The sequence below is a fragment of the Pungitius pungitius genome, chromosome 15, assembly GCF_949316345.1.
Source record: "Pungitius pungitius chromosome 15, fPunPun2.1, whole genome shotgun sequence".
Taxonomy (NCBI): domain Eukaryota; kingdom Metazoa; phylum Chordata; class Actinopteri; order Perciformes; family Gasterosteidae; genus Pungitius; species Pungitius pungitius.
The window spans coordinates 4,617,504-4,637,626 of record NC_084914.1 but is presented as its reverse complement, the minus strand read 5'-3'; the positions used below and the strand labels follow the sequence as shown (position 1 = coordinate 4,637,626).

The 20,123-nt window shown below is 44.9% G+C and overlaps 1 protein-coding gene across 6 annotated transcripts; it reads right to left on the bottom strand.

The window, feature by feature from the left end:
• Positions 1–108: 108 nt before the first annotated feature.
• Positions 109–19,920, bottom strand: lpin2 (lipin 2). Of its 6 annotated transcripts, XM_037459521.2 has the most exons (21): positions 16,728–17,041; positions 14,937–15,060; positions 14,618–14,818; positions 11,016–11,111; positions 10,284–10,678; positions 10,084–10,191; positions 9,867–9,993; positions 9,441–9,777; positions 9,255–9,354; positions 8,968–9,155; positions 8,435–8,528; positions 8,276–8,345; positions 8,104–8,196; positions 7,877–7,959; positions 7,329–7,476; positions 6,791–6,939; positions 5,143–5,229; positions 4,389–4,541; positions 3,670–3,784; positions 2,997–3,100; positions 109–2,581 (listed from the first exon to the last, which is right to left on the bottom strand). In XM_037459521.2, the coding sequence occupies exons 3-21, from the start codon at positions 14,807–14,809 to the stop codon at positions 2,437–2,439; spliced, it is 2,784 nt and encodes a 927-aa protein (XP_037315418.2). In that variant the 5' UTR covers positions 14,810–14,818; positions 14,937–15,060; positions 16,728–17,041; the 3' UTR covers positions 109–2,436. The 6 variants fall into 6 exon arrangements, with proteins under 6 accessions (XP_037315418.2, XP_037315417.2, XP_037315420.2 ...); XM_037459520.2 differs by lacking the exons at positions 14,937–15,060; positions 16,728–17,041 and adding an exon at positions 19,505–19,920; XM_037459523.2 differs by lacking the exons at positions 14,937–15,060; positions 16,728–17,041 and adding an exon at positions 18,799–19,333.
• Positions 19,921–20,123: the final 203 nt, after the last annotated feature.

The following is a 20,123-nucleotide window of genomic DNA, read 5'->3' as shown; positions in this document are numbered from 1 at the left end:
GCCCTGAGGTATTTAAACTGTAATAGGTTTATTTATGAATACATACGCGGCCTGTGGTTACTGTAGAATTTGGACTGGAGACAAGATAAAGTGCAGCACACAAATGTATTCAGTTAGAAACTTTATTCAATACAAATATTAGTTAGCTTCATTAGATGTGTTTTTTTCATTTCCTCTTACAACTTATTTTGTTCTTCAAACCACATTTCTATACAAATCAAACACAGCATATACTGAAGGTATTTGTTGGTCAGACGCAATTAAATAGCAAGCATTACCTCCAAACAGAATGAAACAAACACACAAAAGATCATACACTGAAAAGGGGGGAAAAAAATGATAAGGCATCGAAGACGGAAGGATGATGATCAGCACACAGTGGAGGGCTCTCCACAGCAGTCGAGGGACAAACAATATCATATATTTATATATACACACCACGATCATAGAGGATGAAGTGTGATTCTTCCACACGAGATGCTTTACTTTCATAGAAAGAATGGAATTCATTTTGTTAATCATAAACACATATCAATTTGACGTCACCAAACTTTGTCGAGCACAAGCAAATTAAATCAACGCAAAACGCGCATCTCGGATCGTCACAAAAACAGCGCAGCCACAGAGGGAAAGCAGAAATCACTTTGGCTAAATAACAACAACAACAGCAGGGACAATCTGGATGTAAATTGTGCTCTTTGTATCTAATGGTTTTGGACTCTCTTCGGATGTTTAATCCTCGATAGCAAAAGCGCTCATGACACGGTTACACTTGTGCGGGAGGTGTGATTGATCCGTGTCAGTGGGGCGGCACATCAGAGTCTCATCCCGCAACGCCACCAATGCCAGCAGAAAGCTTTCAGAAAGCCTCATGTGTGTCCCGTTCATCTCCAACAACAACAACAACAACAACCGGGGGTCCTCCTAACGAGAAGCTCCGGGTCAGTCTTCACACACACACACACACACACACACAATTGCCGTTATTGACATTTTTTAGAATAGCTGCAGTGTTGTGGTGTCAGAAGGTCAGTCACATAATAAAAAGGAGAACTCTGGCATCCTGCATTGATTGCGTACTCTGCTCTACAGAGACCTTCAGTGAAGTGCATGTGGGTGCAGCGAAGACAAAGTACGTTGGAAAAGTCGTGGTCAAGCAACGGCAGGAACATAAGCAAAGGTCAAATGAATTCATGATACCCCCAGCAGCGGCACCAGCAGCATGCGGGTATTAGATAAACACACACACACACACACACACACAGAGGGAAAATGAGGTTTCATTTTCTAGCCTCCTCACCCTCGATCCGCTCACAGCTCCACCTCAAGTGATACCGTTTACATTTACACACATTTTAATACTAACTGCGCGGATTGTGAGGAATGTGGATGTGTCTTCCACGTTTCACTGTAAAACAAGAAATACGCTGTGAAAACGGGATACAGATCTGAAAAAAAAGAAAAATGAGATCATACGAGTCCTAGCAGTTACTGTTAAGTGCAGGTAAACTTATGACAAACCACACAAAATACCATCTGGGTGGTGATGAATTACTTTTCAGACGAGAAAAAGGCATCAGCATAGAAATCAATAACTTAAACATACCAATTATCATAAATAATGACTGCGTCGCTCAACACTCGATTGGCTCCAATAACAGAATTAATCAAGTTAAAACAACACATCTGAGGCAAAAAAAAAGACTCCTTCAGTTTCTTAAATCTCATGTAAAGTTGCATTTTCCCCACACCGATCCATGGTACCTGGACTATTCACTATTAACTGGCCATCTGGAATCAGTGCACTAACGACCAGGCAGTCAATCCACAGTCAGGAACAAAGACCAACACCTACAGTAGCTTCCGGGCCGGTTCGCGGTCCTTAATGTTTTGGAACAGAGTGAAGACTGGATAACTGCGCGTGGGCAGCCACAGCTTAATATTGCCGGCATACGACCAGTGGCCAGTGTCGATTGCCTACCCTGTGTGTCTTTCAGGAAATGTGGGGAGAAAAAAAAAAAACTGCCCGCTGCACAGCTCGGACTTTGTTGCTAAGGGCGGCTTCCCCTCGCGCGGCGTCCCTGATGCTGACCAGGCTGTTCGGAGGAAGCCACAGAGAGAAAAGAAAAGTGCCGACTTCATAGTGCCTGTTGGGTTGGGAAGCCCTTACAGGCTCGCGGGAAGATGCTCATTTAGCCTCTCAGGGATGAAAGTGTCATTGGATTATTCATCTGGGTTTACTGTTCTGGAAAGAACTTCCACTTATCTTGACAAAGCATAATTACTGTACGTGTTTATGGTCCAAACCCCATTACTGCGTGAGCATGTTTGAGTACTATATGGAAACGTTTGGGTTTCAGTCCATGAGTCTACCGGAGTTCAAGTGCACAGTCCAGCTGCATGTATAGGAGCGCCTGGCTTTCCAGATGTGCTGGATCAGAGCATCTCTTCGGGGGCGATGTCCGCTATGGGCTGTCTCCAGTAGCAGAAAGAGCTGTACTCCGGTAAGACAAAGGCCTCGTTCTGCTCTTTGCTCAACAGAGGGAACACGTGCTCCACCAGCTCACTCAGCCTGCCGTACCTGTGGGGGGGAAAGAAGGGAAAAGTTCAGACGGACAGGGAGGGGATTTAAATATTGATAATGAGTTATTAAATTATGAGCAAAAACTGCAACAAATGAAGCAGGCAGTGAATTTTTGTGAAGGTTTTTAGTATTGTAGATTTTGGTTGAAATGCGTATTTTAGTATTTAGCAAACATCTACCAGATGCTGCATTCATTTGACATTTTATTCCAGGGGTTTTACTCTTAGTTTTGGTCTCCATCAAATGTAGAGGCTAGAAACTATTTAACATCAAAAAGCTCCATAAATCATCATACATTCATGCAGAGTTTCATGATAAATCTCTCTGGGCTCTGAAGTCATTTTAACTTGTCCGATATTAAATATTACAATGGGTGCTTCAGTTTCTCTCTTCAGTCTGTTCATGTACTTACGAGGACTTGTTGCCCTTGGTCTGCTCCTGGATCAGCTCTCCCTTGGGGTTCACTGTGAAGATCCGACACACTGGAACTCCCACTTCCTTATAGGCAAACACATCCTGCATAGAGAGTAAAATAACAAAAACAATTTTGATTAGTTAGGGGAAAAAAAACGATATGATGCAAATGAGCAACTGGTCCTTGAAAAGTCATCTCGTATCATGTCATTTTCAGACAGTTGCTTTGCCACATAAAACAGAGTGCAAACAGACATGCCGTAATAACATTACGTCACAGATTTCATGTTTGTGTTCTACCTCATGGCAATATTTGTAACTGGAAAATGTTTTGATGGCCAAGTGCAAGACTGTGTGCTTGTTTGATTTTGTTTTCTTTGCTTTGGCAGCGTCAGGGACAGACAGACCCAGTGCTGGGTGTTGGTGTTGATGCAGCTGAAGATGGGAAGCTGTGCCCGGCTTCAGCTCTTTTCTACAGACAATGTCACATGGGACCAAACTCCGCCAGTGACCTCAGCTTCAGCCCAGGGCTGATTTGATGTGTGTGTGTGTGTCTGCTAATTCATAGTCAACGTGTCTTGTTGATCTTGCAGTACATCATGTCTGTGTCGACTTCTGGAAAACACAGCTCTGTCACAGAGTCTGACATCTTCAAACATTCATTAACTCACATTAGCTCTATTCCCAAAGGCGGCGTAGAATGGCTGCTTGTTATGCTGGAACAGGTTCTTGATATCTGTAAGGCATTCAATCTTGAAGATCTCTGGTTTCTTCTCAATGACCTCCCTGAAGGAAACAGACAGTTTGATTAGAGCGACACACATACGCATCGTGTCCTTAACCACATGTCACTTCTCAATGAGGGTTCACTTCTCTTTGGTGGTCATCTCCAAGTGTGTCAGTTCACACCTGGCATTGAACTTTTTCACCACATGCATCTCAAATGCATCCACAGCTTTGTGCTAAGTGCAAATCATCAAACTAGCGAATTAAAAAACATGGTCAATAGCCCATCAAAAGGCATTGCCATGGCAGCTGTACCTGTCTGACGACACAATGCTCAACTGGAAACCAGAAATAAAGAAGAAAAATAAAGCTAAGAGAAAATAAGAGGATAAATGTACTGTATATTTCTAGTAGATTATTACAATGCTACCACAGCCCACACCTTGAGTTAATAACAAGTTTGAGTTGAGGATTGGAAACTTGTGAAATGAATGTGAAATTAAGTTTCCAGACAAAAATGACTAATGATTTTGAGTTGAGAAAATGGGATTGTTTGAAACTTGAATTATGCAAAGGAAGATTCAATGTATGTGATTACTTAAGGAACCCATTTAGCTTCATTGGACGGAAAAATGGAAGCCATTTAAATGTGGTGCTCTTGTACCTGTGGAAGGCAGAGAAGAGGCTGCTGGGAGACAGCATGAGAGGCCCTCGGGGGAGAATGGTGCCTCCATCATTGACCCACTGCAGGTAACCTCTCGTCATGTCCGCCATGCCAATAGCGCGAGCCGAGCAGTACAGGAACTTGTAGCCGTTCCTGTCGGGGGGGGGGGGGCGGTGCTCATTAACAGTCCTTCCAATCAGTAGCAATTAGTAAGAATACGATCAATGCATTCACAATGTGAAGGTTTCACACCATCCATTCATCAATTAGCATTACACACAATACTTCCCATCCCTGAAAGACTCCACCTTAAATATTCCAGGAGGGGAGGAGCTAGAGTCAACCAATCACATGAGTGGCATGTAGAGGTTTTCAGCAGGTATTGTGTCATACACTAGTGTGTTACCCTACAGTTGGGCTTGACGGTCGGTTTGAACCCAGAACCTACTTCCTGCAAGGCAACAAAGCTACACACCGCAGCCATGAAGTTATGCCAATTCAATGAAAAGTTTACTTCTATTACAACAACTACTAAAGGTCACTACAGAGTTACCGGCGTGACAATAGCAGAGAGATCCGTTTGATAATAATAAAGTCGGTCTTGATTCTTTTGACCTCGAAAGCACCGAACGCAAACACTGCAAAGAAATATCCACCCACAGAGAGACTATTGGGAATCCAACTCAGACAACGCTGACCACAGACAGACGGCTCATCCTTCCTCTGCGGTTAATCAGTGTTGTTGTGCACTTACTCAGCTACAGAGTGGTAGAGCTTGGCAATGCCCTGGTGGGTCCAGTCCTTCCCCAACTGTGGCAGGATCTGACCAAATACATCGGACCTAAGATATTTAAAAAGAAAGTGCGTATTAGACGTATCCATATCTGCCAGTCAAATCACTGAGGAAAAAAATGGATATAAAGCACTATAAAAACATTCCACTTCATCATACACTGAACACTATGGCCTGGGCTCTGCTAATTAGGTCCATGGGCTCATTCGGCAGGCACCGTCTCAACCACATTTCATACCTCTGTGCCTATAGACTAAAATGTAAATTAGCTCATTATAGTTTGCTCTCCACCCTGTTGCTCAAGGAATATCACATGTCAGGTTGGCCTAAAGGGCCCCAGAGGTAATAAGCTTCAGTCAATGTGGACTGGTTTGATGTTGACCACCTATGAACCTCACAGGCAGGTTGTCAGGCACACACCAGACTTGGTTCAAAAAAGATGGAGTTAGCTTTAATCTGCATAAACTGATTCCCATGGAGAATCTGTAGGCAGCAGGACCGGACTTCAGGTTTCCGTTTCTATTCCTGATCCGTTGTGTTTGAGAAGCCTTTGGTTCAAAGCTCTCAGTGTGCAGAGTAAATAAGGTGGAACTCACCAGCTACCTTCTGCCAATAATTACATTTTTTATTGGTTTGAACTGATCTGCTGGCTACAACGGAACTGAAAATACCCCTTAGACCTAGAGGCTTAAGCTGATCTAGGATCCTAATTAAAAAGATTAACAGGCATAAAGATGGATTATAGAGTTAAAATCTGGTATTTGTGAAGGACTTGAATTTGTCCGTGTCAAATTTGATGTAAAACTACTTCATCTTTCAATAGTCCACTGTAGTTATTGCACAACAATGGATGAATATGGAGTTTTTTTAAGTAAAGTTCAATGAGGTAGTGGTTTACGTGCAGCAGATGGATCCCGTTCTGTCCTTAGTTGGGAGAGACATGGAGTAGGAGCAAAGCACTGCGGAGAATGGGGGGCAACATATTCTGCCCCCCCTCCCGTTTTTTTATTATTATTATTTTTTTAAAGGTGGGTAAAATAGGTGTCGCTGACTTCCCTGTCCAGAGCAGTAGATTGATTTTCTCTGGCACTCCCGTCTGCGTCTCCAAACTGCTGATGCACCACCCCCCCCCCCTTCCAATATAGGACCTCACAGAACAACTTCAAAGAAAACAGGCCATTCCTTTAAATCCTGGTTCATTTGCCTTTAAGCCTCTTTTGGCAGTGATCACATTGGTCACCAAATAAGGAGAATTATTTCACAGTATGTGGGCAGTTTATAGACATGAGGGAATAAAAATAGCATTGCACCTCTGCAGTTGCTGCCTTATTAACTCAACTGAATTTTTTTCAGGCAATACAGATGCTTACAGCTCACCAGTATGAGTTTACGGGCTGATTAGTGAACAGCGATATTTATATATTTATAAGAGTATATCATGAGCACACCATAAGCTGATCTTATAAGCAGTGGTGGAGAACTGATGAGCCTTGGATAATGTCAAGTGTTGAAAGAATAGCATTGTTATTCATTGTGTTGTTCAGTCCCGACCTCATTAAATCCAAGGGGAATAGGAGGCGGCTGCTGTGACTGACTTGGAGGCACGTACTTGGTGATGGTGCCATCAATGTCCGAGATAATGACTCTGTCGTCCCAGTTCCACAGGTAGATCGTGCCCTCGCAGCGGCATGTGCCCTGGTATTGGGTGGTGATGCTAAACGTCACGTCGTTGGGTCCTTCTTTCAGTTTCAGACTGACCTGGTAACACAAGGTACTCTTTCAAAACATCTGGGAGGCTCGTAGAGGTAATATTCTTCAGGAAGGTTTTCTTGCCCAAATACAAATGGATTTATACTAGTCTTTATACTAGTCTTTAGCGCCCCCTACAGACTGTAAATTGGGAAAACACTATAGACTTCATAGCTAGCCAGCAGAGGGAGTGCTAATCTACAGCAAAAGAAACTGAATGAAATATATATATTTATATATACATACACCGTTTGTAATGTGAGTAATTTATTCTGAAAATAAGCCATACATGATTTGAAAATAAAAGTCAAGTTGAATAATAATCTGAGCCCTATGGCGTACTTTTAGTCGGCTTGATGATTTTTGAGGAGAGAAAACGTGTGTAATAATGTGCTTACAATCTGATCAGAGGAGAGGCGGAGGGACTTCCTGTAGGCGTGCTGGCTCGGGTGGTGCTGACCATCTACCGGCTGCAGTCGCTCCTGACAAGATGCAGCGCTCACTTCCTTGGCCTCTTCATCACTGGATGAGTCTCCCGCCTTGGGCCTACAGGGAAACAACAACAACAATTTGTGTCATTTTCTATTGCATTTAGATAAAATATTATACATTTTATATATAAATAAAAGAAAAATCCATAGAGGCTGTGAGTGAAAGACATGATTCAGGAATCCGGATCATTGTGTGTTAGACACATGGCGGTTAGTGCATAACAATGACAACAAGACAAATAACACGGGTACGATATTTGGAGCTCATACATACAAACCCAGCCAAAAACACCTTTGTTTATTGACTTTAAACCACAGCTATAAAGTCATCATGCCAAGGCGCCATAAAGAAACACTTGTAGAGCTTTGGATTTGTATTTACAAGGTCATTACAGAGTTCAACATGTCACTGAACTCACTTGACTCGAGTATGGATAAACATAAGCACCACTTACGGCATGGGCAGTTTCTCCTGAGTCATGGAGGGTCCTTCCTCATCCAGATGACACTCCTCCTTGGTTTCAAGCTTGGTCTCTGACTGCAAGAGAAAAAGGAGGAAATATCCAAAGACATAAAGTAAATATAAATTCTGAAAGACCATACACATGAAGGTGACCAGTACAAAAGGAATGAAAGTGATAGATTTACAGCGTGTCTTTAGTACTAATGGAAACTTTCACACCTGCTTGATTGTACTATCTGCCCTTTTTCGCCAGAACCACCAGCGGCCCGACTTCTTTGGCATTTTCTCCTTCACCCAGGCCTCTTCTGTAGCCTAGAACAAACCGTTATCAACGAGCACGTTACAGTGGTCCTTGCGTTATGACAGAAAATCACACCGAAAACAAAGTTACCTTGGGTAAGTTCTTCTGAAATGCTTGGAGACTTAAAATCAAGGGTGCAGCGAGCGTCCAATTATAATACCTGAGAAAAGGGGCGTTGTTTAAAAGAAGGCATTCACCATATGTACATTTAACGGGTGAAAAAAAACAAATACATATAGCCTTACTTACCGATTTCCTATCTTTACCACGAGGTTGGGGTTATCTATAATGGCTGGATTTTCTGCAAATTCGAGATAGGTGATTATATGCTCCATGAACCTTTCTGCAAAGACAGAAGGGAGTGGAACATTAATTAAAGTCAGCAGATGAAAGGTCAGTGGCGGTGAGCCGGATCATTTTACTTAAAGCCAGACGAGGATCAGGACATCTTTTTCTGCCATTAGCCACATCAGCAGAGGGCTTTGAAGAAAAACTTACACAAGAGTGTATGACGCAAGAAAGGAGGTGCTCTCATTCATGGCCATTAAGATCGACGATTGTGGCCTCAAAAGGGCAATGTGGGCACAAACATTGTCAGTTACACACCAAGCGGTTTAACAGCAGCTCAGAGGCCTCCTGATGCAGCCAATAAAGTGAGGTAACTTTGTAGTTGCACAACAAATTCAGGTCATTTCAGCTGGCTGAGGTTAACTTTCTGTGTAGCATCAAAGTACTAAGTGCACTTTAGTCTACATTTTTTATGAGAGCCTATTCTAGTGTACCTTTGGATATTTCAGCATTTTCAGTGAGGCCTCCGCACAGAGAAAGAGTGACGTCGGGGAGGTCACCAGCTGAGTCAGAAAGACACTCTGTCCCGCTGTCAGCTGCTGCACTGCCCACCGACTGTGGAGACTGAGAACCGGAGTGCATCTCTGAGTCCATCCAGTGCTTCGTCGCCGCCTCAGACTCACTGCGGCAACGAAAGAGAACAACACGTCGCGATGCTTTGACTTTTTAATTAAAACATGTCGGGCAGTGACACAATTAGGCGCCTCTTTCATAATCTAACCTCTTCGGAAAATATCTCGCGGCGACATCAGGTTCGAGGACATTCAGGTCGTCCAGGTAGATGTCCTCAGGACCCTGGTGCTGGCTCCGCTTTGGAACACCTGCGTTTAACAACAGGAGTATTTATCCGTTAATGCTCACGGCTAACCAGGACACGGGTGAAGAAAAAAGGGGCCACCAGATGCACCTTTCTTCTTAGAGGGTGAGTCGCACTGTTGACCGCCGGACGGGGTGGAGGTTGCCACATTGGATGGCAGCATTTCCAGGGGCTCTGTGAGGGTCAGGGGACTCCCAGGGGTTATGGCGCCGACCGACGCGAGCGGAATCCGGGGGGTTACAGTGGTCAGAGGGGTGCGTGGCTCAGGCTTGACAATAGTACAAACTGAGGAGGGGGCGGCACCCCCCCTGTCCAGCTCGGTCTCGTTCTCCATGGCCTCGGAGCTGAGGATTACACGGAAGTGGGTGCTCTCCGACGGGGTGATGGTCACGGTTTTTAGAAGCTCTGGTCGCTCTTTTTTGGTGATCTGGATTTTGGATAACGCGTAGAGAAAGTTACTAAGAGGAGAGTTTATTCAGGTCTGCAATGCAATTCGATTGGAGAGGGGTTTCTTACCCTGGTTGTTTCGGGAAACTCCCCCCATGTCCACTGCATGTGGGATTCGGCTCGGAGCAAACTCTCTGAGGGCCTGACCATCAGCTCAGAGTCACTCTTTGGGGAAAAGGCCTGAGACAAGCTGTGACTAATGGGAGAGTACAACAAATCCAAACAATCAATGAGATATTCTATGTCACATCCTTGCTGATGGCTCCGCCTTCTGATCGACAAATACCTGTCATTTGACGGCCAGTCCCCATCGGACATCGAATACCCATCAAGGTTGTGTCTTGCTGCGGGTAATTTGGGGTCAATATCTCGCATCGTTGTGATGGACGGCGACCTAATTAAAAGGCAAGACATACCGTTAATGATTAACGAATCTTTACTAAAACTGATCTCTGCTACAACAGCGAGCATTGTCCCTGAACCTACCTGGAGACATGTGCTGCAGTTTCCTCATCAGAGCTCATGTCCATCTCAAAGATGTCTTCATTTGGCCCCGAGCCGGACATAGCAGCAGTTGCGTTAGCAGCAGGTGCGATAGCAGCAGTCGTGGCAGCAGGTGCGATAGCAGCAATAGCGTTCACAGGGGCGACAGACATTGGCGGGGTCAGCTCCTCTCTCCGGGGGTCCCCTTTGTGCTTCCTCCTCCGCTTCTTCTTCTTTTTTGTGCCCGCGGCGCTCGGAGCAGGAGGCTCCGGCGGGTCCTCTTGATCAGCGGGGTCATCGTCCAGATCTTTCAGTGCCCTGTGCTCAACTTCTGACATCCAGAACAGGTGACTCTCGGTGGGGATTGGGGAGGTGGCCAGGTGGGCAGGGACAATCTGCTGAGGCATCAATAAGGATCAATGGAAGTCCGTTTGTTAGCCTGCGACTGAATACCACAAGGAAAGAAACTACCGTCCCCTGTCAAATGTGGAAACTACAATGAAGTGAATATTTCCATACACAAACATTTCTCTAATGAGTCATCGTATTTTTTAGTGTGTATAAAAACCTGATACGATCATTAAATAAATGATTATGGCTTCTCCATTAAATGCCGCTGAATAATAGATTTAAAATGATGGATGGCAACGTTGACAAACACATTTTTTTTTTTGTTATTCACTATTTGTTAATTATTTAAAAAAAAAATAGTGGAATTGTTAGATTGGTACTTACATTCAGCTGCTCTGCCTCCTGGACAAAAAAGGCCTCTCCATTGTCACCAAGCTTCATGTGCAGCTCTACTGGCTCTCCATTCACTTCAATGTCAATCTGCAAGAGTTTGGCAGAAGATAAAAGCAATGCAATGATATTTTTATTAGAAACTCCAAAACTTAAAATGGCGTTTTCCTGATGGATCTATATATCTGAATATGTCATTTTGATTGCTCAGGTTGGGTTTTGTTCCCTCATACTTTCAAAGAGGCTTTCAAAGCTGAGCCCTATGGGTCCTCTGGGCTTGCAATGAGTCAACCCTGCAAATACAGCAGGGACATTTATGTTGGCCGGGCATTGAACCCGTTACCTTTCAGAAACGTGACCAGAAAAGCAAACGCCGGGCAGAGAACACAGAGGATTTAGAGCTGGACTCAAGTGCTCAGGTCACTGACGAGCTGAAACCAAATCATCCATATCTATTCTCACCAAACGGACACCGGCATCTTCCATTTCACCCTCCACACACACAAACTTAATCTTTCGAATCATGTTGTAGCTTTTCCTTTTTTTTTAAATATGAACCAAACAGTGTTGCGAAGGGCAATTAATGTATGGGGAGTGATGGCTGGGTATTTCAATGTCCTATTCATAATGAGCCAGAATAAATGAGATTCCTCTCCAACCTTTCACAGCCGGTGGGGGCAGGTTACATTTACTTGGCTGAGGTGTGGATTTATAATCAGCAGGCTGGATTACTGGAGGCAATGGCTGCCTCCATCAGATCAGATGTTCAAAATGAATACAATTGGGTTAGGGCTCTCTGACAGGCCGAGGCAAAGAAACTTTTTGAAGTCACCTCTGACCAGAAAAACTTCTTTTGCATAACTGACATATTTTTTATTCTAAGCGTTTTAAGCATCAAAACTGTATAAATTTCTTCTGCCAACCAGAGTTCATAGAGTATGGGCACAGACACTCAATCCACAGCCGAAATAATTAGGTCTGAAAACTACAATTTCATTCCAACTTTGAAAAGAAACATGACTAATTATGCATATTTCATTTGTATATAAAAATATGGATGATGATTTTCTTTCAGGAGCTAAAAAAAGTTAAATAAAAAGATATCCGATACGGGCTCTCAAGGACACGTGCGTAACTGTTACATAACATCCCCTCGTGTGGAGGCCGCCTTCACGTTTCCCCCCTCTCCCACACAAGTTGTAGAGCTGTTGCCATAGGAACCAGTCATTCAGTTCTCCCTACAAGCCCATCAACATTCTGGGTATGTGGTGAGACAGAGTCAATGGCCCACAAAACATCACCCAGTCTGATCCTCAGGCAAGTAACTAAGCAATATGTAATTAGTCAGAGAGCGCCATTAGTAAGTCAAGAATCAGGAACATATATGACCAAAATCTGTTGGACATCCAAGGAATTTGACTAGGCGGTTGGTGCATAGCATCAGATAGTAAGACAATAAGACAGATAAGACAACATGGTGCAAGATGAAAGGTTCGACCTTTGGTCATTATATGGTGGGAAAAACATCAATAAAAATGTCCATTATATTTTAACCATAACTAAACACATGGATATACACTCACCGGCCACTTTATTAGGTACACCTGTCCAACTGCTCGTTAACACTTAATTTCTAAGCAGCCAATCACATGGCGGCAACTCAGTGCATTTAGGCATGTAGACATTGTCAAGACAATCTCCTGCAGTTCAAACCGAGCATCAGTATGGGGAAGAAAGGTGATTTGAGTGACTTTGAACGTGGCATGATTGTTGGTGCCAGAAGGGCTGGTCTGAGTATTTCAGAAACTGCTAATCTACTGGGATTCTCACGCACAACCATCTCTAGGGTTTACAGAGAATGGTCCGAAAAAGAAAAAACATCCAGTGAGCGGCAGTTCTGTGGGCGGAAATGCCTTGTTGATGCCAGAGGTCAGAGGAGAATGGCCAGACTGGTTCGAGCTGATAGAAGGGCAACAGTGACTCAAATAACCACCCGTTACAACCAAGGTGGGCATAAGAGCATCTCTGAACGCACAGTACGTCCAACTTTGAGGCAGATGGGCTACAGCAGCAGAAGACCACACCGGGTGCCACTCCTTTCAGCTAAGAACAGGAAACTGAGGCTACAATTTGCACAAGCTCATCGAAATTGGACAATCGAAGATTGGAAAAACGTTGCCTGGTCTGATGAGTCTCGATTTCTGCTGCGACATTCGGATGGTAGGGTCAGAATTTGGCGTCTACAACATGAAAGCATGGATCCATCCTGCCTTGTATCAACGGTTCAGGCTGGTGGTGGTGGTGTCACGGTGTGGGGAATATTTTCTTGGCACTCTTTGGGCCCCTTGGTACCAATTGAGCATCGTTGCAACGCCACAGCCTACCTGAGTATTGTTGCTGACCATGTCCATCCCTTTATGACCACAATGTACCCAACTTCTGATGGCTACTTTCAGCAGGATAATGCGCCATGTCATAAAGCTGGAATCATCTCAGACTGGTTTCTTGAACATGACAATGAGTTCGCTGTACTCAAATGGCCTCCACAATCACCAGATCTCAATCCAATAGAGCATCTTTGAGATGTGGTGGAACGGGAGATTCGCATCATGGATGTGCAGCCGACAAATCTGCGGCAACTGTGTGATGCCATCATGTCAATATGGACCAAACTCCCTGAGGAATGCTTCCAGCACCTTGTTGAATCTATGCCACGAAGAATTGAGGCAGTTCTGAAGGCAAAAGGGGGTCCAACCCGTTACTAGCATAGGGTACCTAATAAAGTGGCCGGTGAGTGTATATAGCTATAGATTTACTACATCAAAACAGGCTTTATGATTTACTCTCCCAACACAAAAGTGGCACAAAAACGACACCTTTTAAACTGAAAAAGTAATATTGTCATTAATTGGATCTGTCCCAAGCCGAGGACACATATCATTAGGTCAACTCCTATTGAGGGAGACTATCCCAGAACATCCCATGTGTGTTCTACAAACAGAACCCACATTTCCCAGAATGGACGATCCATTTCTGCAGAAGCCCCTGGACATGCAACCTGTCTCGTAAATGAGGCACTCTATATTCAGCGACCCCTTTTCATTCAAACGTTCTACAGATTATGAGTCGGGAAGAAATCAGAATTTACATCAAGTCTACTTTGCTCAAGGAAAAATGTTAATGGCTCGGAATACTAATAACAGCTGGTATTAGTTTAATGTCATAAATGTTGACACACAAATAACAAGCATCATCCTGTTTGCAGCTACAATATAACAATACATAATCATAACCCCAGAGCTTTAAAACTACAACAGGGTGAGGAGCGTATTCAAAAGTCTCTGCATCATGGGGTTTGGAAACGCTAGAGAAGTGGATGCTAGCCAGTTACCTACTCAAGAAGTAATCTGGCTTAGTTTGGACACCCTGCATTAATACCCAAACTTATTGTTTACAGTTTGTTTGAATAGTGCATATACATGGAGCATAATCAAAGTGTTCTTCAAAAGGGAAACAAAACAATTCTACTTAATCTTGACATAGAGCAATTTAATAATTACAGGACTTAAAATAGTTTAAAACGTTTCAAAACTCACCACTTTCTCTTTGGAGCGCAGCACTCCCAGCTTACCAAAGCGCACGTGGAATGGCGAGCACTGGTAGGTGCAGTCTCTCTGGCGGACCACCACAACATCAATGCAGCCCGACAGAGTGGCCTGATTGATGCCCTTGTACAGTTCTTTGACGGTTACCAGCACCTGGCCTGCCAGCTGGCCCACGTAGTTCATGGTGTTGGCCTGGACGGGGAGGAACAAAACATTAGCCGAGTTGACCCGGGGGGGGGGGAATACGGGCTGAAGAAGTACTCGTGCAAGCGGTGGAATCAAACAGTCCTCCACTTGATTCAGCACATACTCAGTCCACCCAGTGGCGTCTCTTCTTTTTAAGTACGTTCCCGTGGGAACAGTCGGACGGTTCCCAGTTCCCTCTCTGCGGTGCCTGTTATCTCCTGACCTGTGTACAGACTGCAACTGTCCCCCTGTCCCGCACAAACAACATCAGAGTGGGGCGGGGGGCTGAAACAATGAAAAGACCTCACACAGAGTTCCCGCTGCCCTTTTGCAATGGAAGCAACTGACTTCCTGCTTTCAAATACAGTACTAAAAGACCAACGGCTATAATTAGATGGACTGGGATTGACCCTCATATTCACTCAAAGCATTTGTTGTTGCGCAGAGGAAGCCGTTTCTGAGATTGTGTACTCTTTGACAAGCAATCCTCAGTCCAAGCTACTAATCACGCCTCAGCTAATCACACTAACGGCGTGGCCTTCCCCCAGCCTCGTTACTGAACTAGGTGATTTGCAGTCATTTCAGAGCACTGCATGCCACAGAGCGCATGAGACCATTAGTATTGCAAACATGATTTGGGTTTGTTCAGGTCAGGCTCTGGCGTAGCGCCGCTCGAGAACATGTCCCCATGTTGACTTCATCGACTTTATGCAACATGTAATGTTGCCGTATCATGCTGACCTCTTGTCCTCGGTCTAGCTGTAGGGGGAGTTGCCGGGTAGAGAATAGGGGCATTTGTTACGTAATATGGGAAACTGGCATATGTTTAACCACACTAATGCAATGAATGGATAGCAGTAAAATGCTAATAAGGGGCTTACTCTGAATATTTCCTACATGTTCTAACAATAAAAGGTTAGCACCATGTCGACAAGCAATGACTGTAGGCTGACAGTTCAAATGGCTTGGATGATTTGATAAAAGGGAAGCAAGCCACGCGAAAACCCTGAATTATCTCAGAGAGCAAAAGAATAAAGGGGGATTGAAAAATGCATATGCCCGAGCTAACGTCTTTACAATGTTGTTACAACGACATTCTTCCGAAAGATAACCCTCAAATAAAAATAAAGCCTTTTTTTAAACCTCTTATTTTTGTTTATTTTGCTATGATTGCTTATATGGCGAAAGAAAGTTCTAAATTAAATAGAAAAGTAATTTTAAAAAACAGCACGCTGTACAACCAGCAACATGGCTTCTTCAAATGGCTTCTTGAATGTTTTATTCTGAATCAAATCAAAATCTCAAAAGCTAAAATCTCAACAAATGGTTCTGAGGAACATTTGAAAAATGTATGGAATACACATCGAAAATTATAAACACATCAACAATGTTTTATAAAGCAATATCAGTGTTTCCCCTCGCACGTGAGTGCATTGGAGCGGAACCATGCACAACCATGTAGGGAAGAAATTACATAACGTGGTGTAAATAAGAGAAAAAGTGTAATTTAGGTTATAATAATACATAATCATGTATAGGAAAAGTAACCTTAAATGACTTCCGTTGTGATCTGGCACTAAATAGAAAAGTAAATGAAATAAACCTGTCTTGATTTCTGAAACCCCCCCAAAAAGTCCTTTTGCCATCGAGCAGATGACCAACGGTATTAACTTTGCCGCATGTTTTGTAATACACATTCACTTTTACTTTGATAACACAGAAAGTCCTATTGTAGGTGCAGCATGGCGCCGGACTTCTCGTGCCAAAGTCCAGAACTCCACAAAAAGGCTCCAAATACCCATCATAAGTTGATTTAATAAGGGGGAATATTCTGCATCAAAAACAGGAGCTTCCTAGAAAGGCGCCACTTAACTCAGTTAGCTAGAAAAAAAGTCACTTAGACAAACATGCTTACCTGCTGCTGCCAATGGCCTTTTCCTTCTTTCAGTGGTGACTCAGAGGTCAAAGCCCTCAACACTTTTGTATGTAGGACTACAAACTACACTGCACAGGTTTGGTATTAAGACAAGAAATGATTAGCTGATTAAAAAAAAAACAAAAAAAACACTTCATCACTTTCCCGCCCACATTACAAACAAGTGCCGAATGGAGTCCTGAAACAATTCCTGCAGTCAGGTATCAAGCCACTAGGCTTGGTCACCATAATAAGGCAATAAATCCAGGCAACCTGCCAAAGCAAACCCCACCGTACCGGATATCTAACCGTATACAAAAGGCCCCGGAGCTTCAGGTGAGGGCTGTTAGCGCCGACTCACCAGGGACCAAGACAACTTCAGGGAGGACGACTCATCCTGTTCGCTGTCGTCTGTGTTGTCGTCGTCGTCTGTGTTGCTTACCAGGAGCTCCCCGTCCCCCCAGGACCTCTGTCTCTTCATCACAGTCGGCAGCCCACCTCAGGACACTCCACAACCAAAAACGCTTTCCTCCCTCAGATTGTGATGATAGTGCCTTCCTGCCATACTGAATCTGATCTCAGATGAATCCCACCTAATCACGTTGCAGCAACCCTCACAAGGGGAAATACCGGCACGCCGCTATCTTGTGCGATTACGCAACGCCTGTGGTAAACTTGGTCATTCTTCATATGGGCTCTTTCTCCTTACACGACCCGCTCGATTCAGTCGGCTGACAGGACACAACGGCTCCAGCCAATGGGAAGGCCTCTTTAAGGCGGCGGAGTAACGCCGATAAGGGAGAGTGAATTTCTGTGAACGGCGACTCAATGTTTTTCCCTGATAAGAGTGCACGCTCAGGAGGGGGAGGGGGGGGGGGTGAGAGAGGGGGGCAAGCAGGACTCTGCAGCGTGACGTTCCTGCACAGTCACATGTACAGTGCGATCGTTGCGCCGTGTGCCTGTTATTGTGCGTGACTAATCAAAACGGCAGATTGGCTGCAGGAAGGTCAGCTTTGTTGAACTTTTTGACACCCTGAACACGTGACGGCAGAGAGGCAACAAGTGAACGTTCTGGAAAAACCAAAAGGGAAATTCTTTAAGGGGAATAGTCCACATTATTCATTGTTGTTAATTGATTTATTACATATAGATTGAGTCGACTGGTAGCACTGTAGTCCGTGCAACGATGAACCCAAACATGCTTATTGGGCTTATTTTTTTTTTCCCTCTACCAGCATTCACCTGCCTGGTTTATCTTCTAAATTAATGCCAGGGTGAAAATGAGGCACGAGGCTCTTCCAAAAGGGCCTCACCCCCACTGTGCCATACGATAACCCTTTTGTCAACACGCAAAACACACAGGCCTACTGGGTGAAAGGCTGCTGGTTCATCCACCTGCTGTGCCAGGATCAGCTCTGTTTAAACATTTGAGAAGTCATGAGAAATAATAGCAATTGTTTTCTCATACAGAGCCCTTTCAGTCAATAAAATGCATACTGTGCATGCTATGTACATTTTCTAGTATTGCAGGGCTAGACATCTGAGCATCGTGGTTCAAGTGTATTTCACAATATACGTTTGTTCAAGTGCACATTTGCTAAAGATGGAAGAACGAGCGGAACAACCAACCACAAGGGGTCACTTACACTCTCAAAGTATCATGTTACACCAAACTGAACCTAAATGAGCCTACTTGCTATGTGTGGAACACAAGCCAACATCTGCCACCACAGACAGAGCCTGCTTTTGTGTTTTTTGATTGACACTAGGGGGGGAATAGTAGAAAAGAAGAAGCCCAAAGCGCTTCATGGTTCTCGTTTTCTTTCAAATGAAGGTAACCACATGCAGTATATTCTAAAATCGACTAGAGCTGCAGTATTTGTAGAAACAGAGGAGGTGAAGACTGAAGTGTTTGGGTTATGGAAGGTTATCCTGAACCAGGAGGTAGTGACAGACTCAACTAAAGGACAGTATCAGTGTGGCATTACACACATAACGTTGATTAATAAATGAAATGGCTGGGAAAATAAATGTACCTTGACCTGCTTAGAAAAAAGGTTTTAACAGTTACTTTGCCAGTCTTGTTCCCGGAGAAGGCAGCCGGCCGCAGGCAGGTGTTTTCTGGCGGCCAGGCCTCACAAGTCAGCGACACCTTAACCGAACGGGAGTCAACACGCAAACTAGCAGCATTTCGCACAGTTTCTGTGGCTAAAAAAAACGCTCATTTGAGAGATTAACGCTGCCATGTTGCTCGGTTGCAATACGCCACCGGTAACGAGCGTCGTTACGTTAAGCGGACGAAAAAAGAAGAAAGAAAAAAAAAAACACGAATATAAGAACAGAAACCAAAAGACCAGCACGGTTCGAACTGCAAACAGCGGGGGCAGGAAATGTCGACGGCGGAGGGATGAATGAAGCTCGGCTAGCCGTCAGCCTCTCCACCCGCGGGCTAGCTTTAGCGGTGACGTTACCGCGGCGTGACCGTTAACGGCAAACGTTTTAAACGGTAACGTGCGCGAGACGCCGCCAACGTCCGCTCTCCCGCGAGGGGTTTTGTGACACGGACGAAAAGGCGCTCGCGTGAAGCCGCGAACGCTACGTGGGGAAATGAACGTCCAAAGCTAAATCCCCGCGTTGAATCAACTTAAATCCACCGTGGCTACAGCGACGTTAGCCAGTTTACCCCCCCCCCCCCCTCCTAAGCTAGCTAACGTTAGCTGAAGGTAACGTTACGGTGAGAAAACAATCTACCCCCCCCCCCCCCCCAAACCGCTCACCTTCTCGGTCACTCCAGCGGGATGAAGACGTCTTCAGCGAGTCCCCATGCCTGTGACCGTGAAACTCCCCGGAAGCCTCGTGTCGCGTGCGTTTCCCGTGCCCCGGGACCACGGCGACGGACTGGTTTGAAACCAGCAAGGGGAGCGCTGAGGTCGATGGGACGCGGAGAGCCGCACGGTTGGCTGTGCGCTGACTGATGGTCTCTCTCTCTCTCTCTCACACTCACACACACACACACAGCTGTTGTGACTCCTCTACCCGGGGGGGGGGGTTGGATTCACTTCGCACCACGCCGCCGTGGAACCTCGAGCGCCATCGTGTTTTATTTCGCAATGCTTTGCCCCCGTGCAGCCCCTGTTGGGAGGACGTTTATTGACAGGTGTCACACGACGGGATGACACGTCGCGGGTGAGAGGTGACCCTCAGAGAAACGTCTGACGCGACTCTTTATCGCCCCCTCGCAGAGCCAAAGGACCCCCCCTCCCCCTCTTCCCCCTCTGGGCACTCGTGAGGAAGAATGGCACCCGGCAATGCAGGCAGGCAGAGAGGCCACGCTGTCCAGCTGTTCTCTAACAGGCCATTATTAAGCCCCCCTCTAACTCCTGGGCCTGCTGCAAA

Bases quoted from the DNA above. Each gene is read 5' to 3' on its own strand.
- lpin2 (XM_037459518.2), bottom strand. From the start codon at position 17,208: ATGAAGAGACAGAGGTCCTGGGGGGACGGGGAGCTCCTGGTAAGCAAC. The intron at 8,529-8,967 runs GTACACTAGAAT...CTGTCTTTGCAG, and splicing joins AAATGCTGAAATATCCAAAG to AAAGGTTCATGGAGCATATA. The intron at 8,346-8,434 runs GTAAGTAAGGCT...CCCTTTTCTCAG, and splicing joins GTGGTAAAGATAGGAAATCG to GTATTATAATTGGACGCTCG.